Genomic DNA, 13,103 nt, shown 5'->3' with positions numbered 1-13,103 from the left:
TCAGCCACACACTGGTGCATCCAGAAGAATTCCCATGCATGTCAATGAAGTCGCTCTAGATTTACACTGGAGTGACTGAGAGAAGCATCTGACTTTTGCATCAGCTGCAACCCCAGCTTTCCTTCTGTGAGGCTGGTGGCGGGAATTCAGTTGTGGATTTCCCTGGAGAGGTTCCTTCCACAAAGATTCCCCACACCCCACCAGTGACCTTGGTCTAGCAGGGGGCATTTCCTGGATGACTTTGTCTGGTGCACGAAGTCCAAGAGCCCCAGAATTGGCTTCAAGGATAATTCCCACAGGAAGACAACACAGTTAATCACATATTAAAGCAAAAGATCTTCTCCCCTTGTTGCTGGACTCTGCCATCCTGCCCTGCAGTTAGCTGTAGGACAGAGCTTTCTTTGGTCAGCCTGTTCACTTTAATACAGCCACTTCTGCCTTCTCACTCTTTCAGTGAACCGGGCATGAGACAGAGCATGCCAAGATAAGCTGCAGTTTAACCCTTCCCATGCTATATCCTTGGACGTCAGGACTGATGCTAAGGTGTGTTCCTGGCATCACATGAGTATCCTTCACTGGGCATAACCCTTCTGTCCCGGGAGTAACAGAATCTCCAGGGACTGACAGGCTTGAAAAAATATCAATTGATGTTACAATATATTAGCGAGTAATGGCTGCCTGCCTGTCATCCCTGCTATCAACAACAATATTGATCCAAACTTCAGCCAGTCTGAAACTCACTGCGGATAGGAGCCAAAATCGATAGAAGACAATGGAAAGACTCCCGTTCTGGATCAGGCCCTGGTCCTTTGTTCTATGTGTACCAATAGTGGTACATGAATAAATAGCACTAGACACTTACTTGAAGCCGGGCTGTGATCTAGGTAGGAAGGTACTTGGGCAGGGTGGTGATTAATAGAAAATAGATAAAACTTCTCCGCCTAGTCAGTGTTTAAGCTGCCAAACAAGCCTTGATTGTTAAAAAGGTTTTCCGGTGGCGTAATAAATAGCCCCAGATGCCTCTGCCTGCCATGTAACATTCATTTGATCAGCAATGTAATTAGATTCTTAACCTTCAAAACTTATTGAGGGTTCACTGGATTGAACACAGATGCTTCCTATTAGCATATTTAAGAAACCACAACATTTATAACAGCTAATAGGCATTTAATTTATTTGCTGGGGCCATAGTGCTTGGCAAGTTGGATGTGGTGATAGAAATTCTTTTTGTCTACTCACTCGTGAGTGACAATAGGGGGTACAGGTTGTCTCCTACAGAACAAGGACCTCATCCTTCTTCAAAGACTCAGTCTCTTCCTTTCACCCATTTTCTCTGATACAAGCCATCTAGCCTCCCAGGCAAATCCACTATGGTAACCAGATAGCGAGTGTGAAAAATTAGGACAGAGGGTGAGGGGTAATAGGAGTCCATATTAAAATAAGCCCCAAATATCAGGATGGTCCCTATAAAATCAGGACATCTAGTCACCCTAATATCCACTAACTTCTGTCTTGAGAAAACAAAAAAGAACCAAACAAGGACTCAGTGGATGTGGCTGCAAAAGATGTGCATAAACCTGCCACTCCCACAAGAACCCATGTGCCACATGCACACGCACACCCCCATTTGCTGTGGAAACTTGCAATTGAACATGCAAATCAGGTGCCTCTCCAGTTAAATTAACTTCCCTGCCTGCTAGGAGTCCAAACCAGTGACTAGACGTGCAGCTACCCAGCTTTTGCAGCGGCTATAGGCATATTCGTCTTTCGACTGGTGCATCCGCTTTGGGAAACGGGGTCCAGGTTTAACCCACCCAGACTCGGAAATGTAGCACTAAAGTGAAACGCAGAGTGTGTGTTTGCAGCACATTTGCTTCAATGGGTAAGTCGCCCCCATGCCGCGGAGACACCTGCTCCAACCAGATGCAAGAGGACGAGTTGGGTCCAAAGTGTGAACTTCTTCTGGGACTTTCCTGGCTTCTGTGCTATTAAAACAGGTGCCTATTTATTTGGAGTTATGTTTTTTATAGTGCAAGCGACTTTGTTATTCATTATGATTAAATAGAAAAGCAAACAGTCAGAGCGCCGGCCCCAGAGCTCTTTGGAGTAAATGTTTGCTTTGTTGAAGGGTGCCAGATCCAAGGCCGAAGTTCTCAGTTTATCCACAGCAGAGGTACAGCACTGGCCGTCCTGCACGCTTCTCCCTTCCGGGGCTGCTGCTGTTTCGTTTACAAAGATTCAGTCACAGAGTTTAAAGCCTGAAGCGACCATTAGATCATCTAGTCTGACCTCCTGGCTATCACTACATTTCACCCTGTTACCCATGTACTGAGCTTGTCTTTGGCTAAAGCGTCTCTTCCAGAAAGGCATCCAGTCTTGATCTGAAGACGTCAAGAGATGGGGAATCCACCACTTCCCTTGGCAGTTTGTTCCAGTGGTTAATCAGCCTCACTGTTAAAAATCTGTGCCTAATTTCTAACCAGAATGTGTCTGGCTCCAGCTTCCAGCCTTGGGTGTCACAATGCTTTTTGCCACCAAATTAAAGCAGCTTTTAGAACCCAGTATTTGCTCCCTAGGAAGTTAGCGGAAGACTGTAATCAAGTCACTTCTCAATCTTCTTTTTAATAAGCCAAAGAGTCTAAGTGCTTTACATCTCTCACTGCGAGGCATTTTCTCCAGCCCTTGAACTGTTTGTGTTCTTGGTCTTTCTGTTGAGGTGATCAGAAGGTTGCTGATTAAAGCCATGGTTTTTGTGATGCTGAGAGCTCTCTACTAAGGAACTGGACTGAAATCACTAGGCTACCAAACAAGCATCCATCTAAGCATGTTGACTTGTGGACACTACTAACCTGGCCTGGATTCAGATCTCTGACCTATTTGGCAAAGGCTCCAGATCAGATCAGCAACCCCTGTGCCCTCCGGCCCCAAAAAACTCACATACAAGAGTTAAGAGGAAAACCCAGAATGGCTGACCCAGTGTCGTGTCCACCATGTAATAAATCTCTATGTATTATTTACTTCCTAGCATATTTCCCGTCTGTTGCTAAAAGATCTTGAGAGCTGTCATGAGAGCTCAAGTCTATACACAGTGTCATGTAACATCCTTTCATGGAAGCAGTGCACTCTGAAAACAGCAGCCACTGGAATTCAAGGACACTTCAGACAAATGGTCCCTTGATGCTGCCATGTGGGACAATGAATATTGTTGCTCTGGAGAAACTTTTGGATAGTGATTTGGACTCAGCCATCTTCACGGCTGGGCTATTTTTGTCCTGGCTCAATACATATTTCCCAGTCTCCTCTCTGCTTCCACACCTTTTCCTTTTAGTATGAGACCCAGTCTATTGTAGGTTCTCTTCCGTATTTCAGTAGCATCTCTTTGCTGGCATTGTGCTGCCTTTCTCCGCCCTACTGATTCTTCCTGTGACCCCTTCCCCGTGTCCGCTGAAAGCAAGGAAGATTTTTAACCTCCCAGCGTGATGGAAAGAAGAGCTGGCTGAAACTCCTTTCCCTATTGTTTTGTAGGGCCCCATGCCGATCTCACTTCTACAATGGCATAACCTCATTGACGTCAATTGAGTTGCTCCTGATTTACACCAGTGTAAATGAGATCATCATTGGGCCCTGTGGCTCTAAAGATCTCTTAAGCAATGTCGCATTTTTACAGCCTCCTAAAAAGCTTAAAATACTTAGAATGTCACATCCCAAAAAATATTTCATCAGCTTCCTGTCATCGAAGCATGACAATGCTTCTCCCCACCCCAAACCCAGCCCTTGAAACTTTGCTATCTCAGTCAAACCAGCAAGTGGATAGAACTGTTCAGCTCATGGGGAATTTCTGTTTTGTTAGCACAAGCAAGTCCCTTTTAATCCCTTAGCTGCTCCCCCATGAACCGGATGCATCACCTCTGAATGCCAACTTTCCACTGAGAGATCAGTGCTTCAAACAATCATTGGGCTTTCTACTACTACAGAGAGGATGCAGGGAAACCTAGCCATGAAGGGATTAAGATCTTTTCTTCCTTCTTTGCTCATACTGGCTTGATGCTCTTCACTGTAACGTCCTACTGATCAGCATAGCTTGCCCAGATCTTTGCTCAATGTCTGACCAAGTTTGCTGCGCATTTAAATTATATATGTGACAAGTAACAAGGTAATAAAATATATTTAAAATACGATACAACCAGACAATTTTTTTATGATCTTTAAAATATACAGCATATTTTAAATAGATCAAAATACATTTGTTATATTTAGATTATTTTCTCTATGCTATTTATATCTTTTGGATACTTTTGTATCTATATATATTTAAAAGAACATGAAAATTGGCCAGTTTTGTCACGTGAAATACATTTTACTTCTATATGTATACTGTCACATATATCTGAAACACATAACAAACATGCTGATGGAAACAATACAGATATGCCCAGAAGGCCCAGCAATGTCTCTAACCACTATATATACAAACAATCCTTCAAGAATGGACTCTATCACCACTTAATTTTTATTTTCCAGGAATCAAATGCTCTCTGGCAACTGACCTGCCTGAGCATACAGTATCTGATTCTCCAGTGTCTGGCACCTTGTCTACACGGCACAGCAATTCTCACTAGAGAGATGTGAATTCTAAAGAGCAACGTGTTGCACAGTAACTGGCCAATGCTGACTCTGTTGGCATGCACTGAAAGTTCGCATTGACGTAGTACTGTTGAAACTGTATTATGTTAACATGCCTTTGGGAACATTTCCTGCATGTCAGCAGGGTCCGCATGGGCCAGTTAGTGCATAACACATTGGTGCAATTTACAATTCAGATCCCCCTAAGTGTGCATTGCCACGCTGTCTAGACAAATCCCTACTCCAGTGCAAAGTGAGCATCAAGTGCATCCAGGTCAGAATGGTGGGATCGTTCACTCACTTTGCACTAATGAGAGTGACTCCACAAGGCTCAGTTGTGAATCAGGGCACTGGAGAATCAGTTCCAGATTCCATTGTCAACGAGAGACCGTTAAAGCACCAGCCAAAGGCAGTGAGGTCTGGAGAAAACTTCCACTTGGCTTTTCAGTGTACACAGACAGTGGAGCAGAGAAACAGCCAAGTGACAGACAATGAAGCTCTTTTCAGAACAGAAGAACATGAAATTCAACGAATTCTCTATGTGCATCACCATCTGCCGGTTGTGCTCTTTGGAGGAAAATGGTTCACGATGGACCAAATCAGGATGTTCCTTACTTCTTCCTTGCTCAGGCAACACTCCCATTGATGTCAGCTTGAGAAGGCATGAGTAAGGGCTTCAGGAGTTGGCCCTATGGCTCTGATTCACCCATGGCATATCCACAGGATTAAGCAATGCACTTCAGCATGCACCTAACTTTATGGACATGCTCAAGCGCTTTGCCAAACAGGGGACTCAAAGAGGATTCTGCACTGGTAGTTATTAGAAGATGGGCCTAAAAAGAATATCCAGATCTAAATACACCTGACATTTTGGAGAGTTTGAGGTTCTCTAGATCACAGCTGAGCTTTAATTCTACAACCGGACAAGCTACACCCCAGATCCTAGCATCCCTGAATTACGAGGGGTTTGAGAGGCAGCTCCAGATCAGACATGTGCAGCTTTAGACCTATCTCTATTATACACGCTCTATAAACTCACTCCTCCAGTCAGCGCTCCCTTTTGAAGTGCAAGGGAAAGAGGAGTGACTCTTTTGGTCTTCAGCACAAGTGAAAAGAAAAGAGCAGGAAAGTTTAAAAATAAACACATTTGTTCTGCCTTATTAAAGATAGAAAAAGGTGGCTTTGAATTCATCTCCTACAAAAGGTTTGAAGGCCAAGCAGGCACCGAATCTCAAAAGGTTACAGGTAAGTGATTGTCCCAGCCCTAAAGACTAAGTGCACTAGATTAAATAAGAAGCAGCTAAGGCTTATCACGACAGTTTCCATTGCCTGGATGCAAGCAACAGCTGAATTATTTATCATTTGGAGAAAGCTGGGCTAAGAGTCACCCAGAAACTAGCCAAGGAGGGACGGGAGACCTTCTGCCAACCCCTGGGCGGGAGGGATGGGGATTTGATTTCCCCAGTGCAGGCTGAGCAGCTGTTCTTCTGCAAAGCCTCAGGGTGTAGCTGTATTTGAGGAAGCATGGAATGTGCTCTTGAACCAGGGATCTTGGGATAGAGACTAATTTCTGCTTTCACTAGTGCAACTGGATTGACCTCACTGGAGCTGCACCAGCAGAAATGAGAGCAGGATCTGGCCCAGCGTCCCAGCCAGCCAATCAAAATGATTCCTTTCCAAAGCTTGAGCCCTGACTAAGGGAGTGTTCGTTATATACAGAGGGGATTGCAGAGAGGACTTGGTGGGTCTTTTCCATCTCTGACATCAGAGATTCTCTGAGGACCAAGAGTCACAGCAGGGAGTTAACTAGACATAATCAAGGTTTTAAGCTTCAAGGAAATGGCTGGCAGGTGTTCTGCCTAGCCACCACTTCACCTGCTCTGCTCAAAAAGCCCTTTCCAGAAAGGTGTCGGTCTCTGGTTGGCTATGAAGGTCTCCTACTTGTCTCTGAACTCAGGAAATTAAACACAAACAAACAAAACAATCCCACACACCAACCAACGAAACACAAAGAGCTTGGCACAGATTGGCTCAAACATTGTCCAGTCATGGAGAATCCTGTCTTGCTTGGCCTGTCAGGAAATCCCTGAGTCGGACTGAGATTTGTGTGGAATCCAGGCTGAAGACACCAGGACTGAAGTTGATAGAGTCTCTCTTCACACGGCAAATTCTGCTTTAGATGTACCTGTACCAGAGTAACTCCGTCCAGTGGCTCCTGACCTATCCCACTTCAGCCCTTCGGTGTGGTGTCACATCCCTTTCAGAAGGCCACGCTTTTTAAAGGCAACCCCCGGTTCATTAATGGGTTGGCCACCCGCACCCCCATACCCAGGACCACCCCTTTTAAGAGCAAACCACTTTTGCGTGACTGGCTTGTCGACACATACAATGCACATGGAGAGCGCTCTTAGCGTGTAGCCAGCTCATTGCATCGCAGGCTTCTCGATGGAGGGGAGATGGTCCTCTTTACAAATGTCAAATACCCAGACTTTCTTTGGCTTCTTTTCTTTTTGAATGTTTGCATTCTGCTGCAATAACACTTATTTGTTAGCCTAGAGGAAACTGTAGGGACATCCTTATATTGTTCCCTGATAGTTGTAAAAAGACTGATCAGCTATAGCACTCACAGTTAGGCAAAAAAAAATCTATACATTATGTAACAGCACGTTCCATCTCTAGAACTATACATTATATATAACATTACTCTCCAGAGCTAGCGCTTCACTAGCGAGATGTTCGGGGCAGGGGGCGTGTGAACAAGACTGAGGAAAAGTCTTTGAAATTCAATTCACTAGGGCCGCATGGGTTTTCCACAAGCTAGTTCACATCTGCCTATGCAGTAGTTTAAAAATACATATGTATATATTATTCTATTCTCCCAGGTGGGACTGTACAATTATATAATATTTTTTTAAAAGCAATAATTTACTTAAAGACATCTCTATTTTTTTCTCTCTTTTCAGTTTTATATACAAATATTTACCGTGATATTATTACGAAAGGAACCCCACAGCAGCAAAGTTGTGCATCTTTCTCAAAAGAACCTAAAGCCACCCCAAAAAAGCATTTTAGAAAAAATAAAAATAAATAAATAATGCCCGCAAGAAAGATCCTTGCCCTCCCTCCCCCGTCCCCACCGTTGCTCAAGAAGCAGGCACCAAAACTGTCCCTCGGATCAAAAAAGGGAAGTTGTGTGGTTCAGCTGGAACCAGGCAGGGAAGGGGGTGGGATCACATCTACATTTTTCTGCCTTAGAAACACAAAAAAGTTCTGCCTCTGGCCTGGGGTTTCGCAGGGCAGGTGTAACTATATCTCTATGCAGCCAGGCCCATCTCTGATGGTGTGACCATATGCTCCAGTTACACAGCGGACAAATTCTCAGCTCTGAAACGTTTTCAGGGCACTGGATAAACATTGCTCATCCTGCACTGGCAAACACTAATGCAGAGTTCCCATGATATCAGTGACATTGCAACAGTTGCCAACCCTCCATTCCTGTCCTGGCATCTCCAGGAATTAAAGACTCATAATTAATTAAAGACTGTGTCATGTGATGAAACCTCCAGGCATACGTGCAACCAAAATTGGCAACCCTACCACTGCAGCATGGGAGACAGTCACATGAAACAGTTAATCTTTCCAAGCACCCCTCTGCAGCGCCCTGATTTTACAAGTGGAATGAGGGAGACATATTAAGAGACTTTCCCAAGGCCACACATCAAGTCCTTTGCAGAGCTGGGATTAGAATTCAGGAGGCCCATGTGCTAGGCCAGCCAAATAGTCACAGCAGTGCTGACATTTGTCAAGGAGAAGCAGATGCTTTCTCCCCCCTTTCCCCACAGAGCAGGACTGCACATCATATAGAGGAAGCCAAAAATAAAGCAGCCCCTTGAGTGAGCACCATGGAGCGTTCAATCACTGCTGGAAATGTAACGGATGCTGGAAATGGTACCAGGATGACTTGGAGGAAAATCCCCTGGAGAGGTAACCTCTGTTTCGGTGACCCCTCCCGTTCTTTAGAGCTAATTGTTACCATCCAAGCTGCACGTTCCAGCCAGTGCTTAGAATGCAGCGGTACAGGAGAAGCAGGTCTGCTGAGGAAAAGGTGGGGGCTCTCTCAAGAGACACAGGTGATCTGAGCACAGGACTAATCCTGTCTCTGACACCAACTCCCTCGATGGCCTTGAGCAAGTCCTTTAACCTCTCTGTGCCACAGGGGATGACAATACTTAACTCCTTGCATACACTGGAGGAGGCTACATTCATTACTATTTGCAATGCCCTGGAAAGATAACGAGAGCTGAGTGTGGGTCATAAATGATTTGGCTGATGACTGTATCTCAGCTCCTTCACCTCCCTTTCATTCCCTCTTTCGCTGATCGGGATGCTACAGCAAATGAATTGGCTAGTGGTTCTGTGCACCCACCACTGCCCTCTCTTGGCTAAAATAAAAGCTGCGCAACTGTGTGTCATAGGCACTATGCTGCCAATAGCTACTAAAGTTTCTCTTTTACTTCGAGTGGCAGGAGTCTGGATTTTTAGAGCAGGAGTTTCTGAGTTCTCCACGAGCTGTCACTGGGAAGTTCAATATGTACGAAAGTGACAGCTGGCCACATGAACCTTAGGCCACTGGGACACAGGTAATGATAGGCCCAGTAATGATTTGAGATGGATCCTTTCTCTGCGCAGTGCCAGAGAGCCCCTGATGTCCTTTCCCTCAGGGAGCAAAAGCTCCCACGCAAGTACAGGCATGATCTTTTGTGCCTTGTGGAATAACAAACAGCTGGTAATCAATAATAGCCTGTAATGTGTGCAGTGTGGGCCCTGTTTATTGCATATGATTTGTTCTGTGCTCTTGCTGCATGGCTGAACCCATATGGAGTGACACATGACATGCCGTAAGGCTGGAGGAAGAGCGCTTGACTAGGAAACAATTTCAAAGCAGGGATTCTGGTGCTGGGAAAAAGATGTGCACAGCTGAACAATTTTGCATCTCTAAGGCACGGGACCCCTGGTTTGAGAATAGATGAGGTTTGAATCAGAGAAATCATTGGTTCTCTTTTTTAGCATTTGCACGTAGCACTGTCCAATGACGGGGCAATTCATCAGTTACAAACATGCTCAAGGATAGAATAGATGCTAATACAAGGGAGGACAACCAACTCCTTGTGAATTTTGCTTTGTGCAAAAGTACCAAAAAAAAAATATATTGCACATAGGTTTTCATGTTTAAAACAACTGAATTGTTTGAGAGAGGGGGAAAAAATCAGGTTCACTGGAAAAATGGGCAATACCTGACTTCTAGAACTTCCATTCAATTCTTTAAAAAAATCAAAATTCTGAATGGTCCCACTGGAGAGATGGAGTCAGATCCAAAGCTAGTGTAAATCTGAAGTCAATGAGTAGATGGCAGCTCCATTTACATCATTTAAAGGCTGGCCATGAGGCCACATTTCATCCTCAGTAACAGCCCCACTGACTGCAAGTGACTCAGCCCAGAAAGCTTGCTCCTCAGCTACTCAACGGAGCAAAGCTGATTTACCCCAACCGAGAATCCAACTCATTTTAGCCAAAGGTGCAAAAACCAAAATAATCAGTGCTCAGAAATGTTAACCCAGCGGACACGCCCAATCCCGCCCCATCCCCAAAATAAATATTTCCATTAGCGTGTTAATTATTATTAATTATTTGTTTATCCCAGAGTCTAGCATTCCCTGTGCTATGTTGCCAGTAATTGTGCTCCTTGCTTTCGCTGCCACTGGGCTTCAGTCAGTCAGTGCTGCGACCTGGTTACAAACTTTGCCAGCCAATAACCAGGGGGCAGCCTGCTGAGCACCTTGAGAGTCAGCTCTAAAACAATTCATGCGGCTTCTTCATTGCCTTGTTTGTTTTAAAAATATACTGACTCACATTTTGAATGTCTGATTATTATTATTGGTAATCAGTCTCCCGAGCACAAAGCTGACAAAATAAAACCTCATTTCCCTTCCCCCAAATTAAAAAAAGGAGTACTTTACGTTACGTTTTCAAGTGTCGTTCTTGTGCAACCGAATCACATCTCCTGCCAGAAATGTATATATAATTTTTGTGTTCAGTTAAAAAAAACAAAACAAAGAAAGGATTTGTTTCCTGATATTTCCTCCTTTCAAACCTCGCAGAACTCAGCTCCATGAAAATGCTTTCATTTTCACGGAGTGAAAGACAACAAAATCACCAGCTCTCTGTGTGCAAAGACGATACTCCTGCATGGCCCACCCACGGTGTTCTCCCTTAGCTGTGCCGCCATATTGAATCTGCTTCCAGTACATTTTCTAATAGCTTTATCAACACTGGAAGTTCAAAACACTCTGTGGCCTGCTGTGGTTTCCTATCACAGACCATTCAGTGGTTATTGCAATGAAACTTAAAACTACAAACAATACTAATTTCTCAAGCATTCCTATGGCACTTGCATTGTTCTGCATAATTTGAGCAGGTGGCAGGGGAAGAGATGAGAGGAAAAATAACCTCAGAACAGTTAGCGAAGGGACCCTGGGTCATATTTCAGACTCCCTTCTATATGACCTCTGATCCAGTGCTATTGTGGCCTGAAGCCTGTCAAATTCATGCCTGTTGTCCGGGTTCAGGTCATCCAGACCCCTGCTGTCATCGTCCTCTTCCTCCTCCTCCTCTTCCTCCTCATCACGGCTCATGAAGGCAAGTTCATTCTCGTAGCAGAAGGAGTTGGTGCTAGGGAGCAGGAATTTGTTCTCCACTAAGTCCTTAGCACTGCACCGTGGAGTTGACGGCACCTCGTAGGTTTTGTGGAAGTGCGAGTAGTCTACTTTGTACTGGTTTTTCTCCTCAAACAGGACGGGCTCAAAGCGGTGGCCCCACAGGATCTCGCTGGCCAGGTAGGAGCTCCGAGCTTGTGTCGTCATGGCTGTGGCTTCTACCATCCCTTCAAGGATCACCACAATTTCAAAGTCATCTGTTTCCAGGTCTTGGTGGCTAATTCCAAACAGCGGGCTTTCCTCATTGATCTCATGAAGAATAGTGATTGGTGACACCAAGAAAATACGGTCCAAGCCTTTGTCAAACCCAACGTCAATGTCTATCTGATCGAGGGGGATATACTCCCCCTCCTCGGTGATTCGAGGCTTAATTAACTGAGCTCTCACGTGGGCTTCCACAATGTGGCTTTTTCGAAGGTTCCCAACTCTCCACATCAGGCAGAGCTTCCCATCTCTCATGGCCACGACAGCGTTATGGCTGAAAAGTAATGTTTGGGCCCTTTTCTTGGGCCTCGCCATCTTTGCCATGATTGCCCCAATCATGAAGGAGTCGATTATACACCCCACAATGGATTGCACCACCACCATGAAGACGGCTAGCGGGCACTCCTCTGTCACGCAGCGGAATCCATAGCCGATTGTCGTTTGGGTTTCAATGGAGAACAGAAAAGCAGCGACAAAGCCGTTCACATGAAGTACACAAGGCTTGAAGTTATCATCCCCTGCTGGGTTTTCTAGGTCTCCATGGACAAGTGCAATGAGCCAAAAAATCAGCCCAAATAATAACCAGGACACCAGAAAGGCAAGGGAGAAGAGCAATAACATGTACCTCCAGCGGATGTCGACGCATGTCGTGAACATGTCAGCAATGTATCTTTGAGGCTTGTCATCCATGTTGGTGAACTCGACATTGCACTGGCCATTCTTCTTCACGAACCTGTTTCGGCATTTCCTTCTGGTGTGGATCTTACCGTTCCCAAAGCCGTTGATTCCTGGCATGGTGGTCAACCTCAGCCCGTCTTCCTCAGAGGATACTATGCTGTATGCGTTAACTCTGCCTGTGCTCATCCCTGAGTCAAGCATATAGAGAACGTGCAAGGTCTCCTGACTCCTTCTGATGTTCCCCTCCCCCCTTTCCTGCCCCTCCCTCCCCCCCAAATACTGCTGTTGCGGAAGAGAAGTCCAAGTCTGCAAAGTCTTTGCTGCTACTTCACCAAACAGATCCAGTGAGAGACTCTGCAATGAGAAAACAAAGACACACGTTACCATTCAGACACAGAACCTGAGCAGGGCAAAATGGAAGCAAATATGTGTTCTGCAGTGTCGCTGTATCAAACAGCTGTGTGCTCCTCCCCAGAGGCGGCTGCGTTTCGGTGATGGGTGAAGTGACTTACTCTACCTCTCAGAGGCAGCACCGTTCACAAAATCCCTGGGTGCCATTTGCTCTCCTGCTAATCAACAACATAGATTTGCCATGCTGGGTCAGATCATCAAGCCCAGCACCCTGCCCTGGCCAGAGACCAGTACAGAGGATCCTGGCTGGGCACTAGCCAATTGTGCAATACTGTACACAGAGAGAGGAGGAGTGGGAGACCCTTCCTGACACCCCTATTTCCTCCAGACACCCCAGTGCTCGGCTGATGCCTTGAGACAGGAGCAATGTCATGGAGCTCAGCTGGCTAAGCTGTACGTGTTAGTGTTTATCTC

General features: G+C 45.4%; 1 protein-coding gene across 1 annotated transcript; it reads right to left on the bottom strand.

Moving 5' to 3' along the window:
* Positions 1 to 8,588: 8,588 nt before the first annotated feature.
* On the bottom strand, positions 8,589 to 12,509 carry LOC116826314 (ATP-sensitive inward rectifier potassium channel 12). Its single transcript, XM_032782960.2, has one exon. The coding sequence runs from the start codon at positions 12,477 to 12,479 to the stop codon at positions 11,160 to 11,162; it is 1,320 nt and encodes a 439-aa protein (XP_032638851.1). The 5' UTR covers positions 12,480 to 12,509; the 3' UTR covers positions 8,589 to 11,159.
* Between the last annotated feature and the right edge of the window lie 594 nt (positions 12,510 to 13,103).

The sequence above is a fragment of the Chelonoidis abingdonii genome, chromosome 9 (genome assembly GCF_003597395.2).
Source record: "Chelonoidis abingdonii isolate Lonesome George chromosome 9, CheloAbing_2.0, whole genome shotgun sequence".
NCBI classification, from domain to species: domain Eukaryota; kingdom Metazoa; phylum Chordata; order Testudines; family Testudinidae; genus Chelonoidis; species Chelonoidis abingdonii.
Note: the sequence above shows the minus strand (reverse complement) of the source record. Positions and strands in the feature narration are given on the sequence as shown.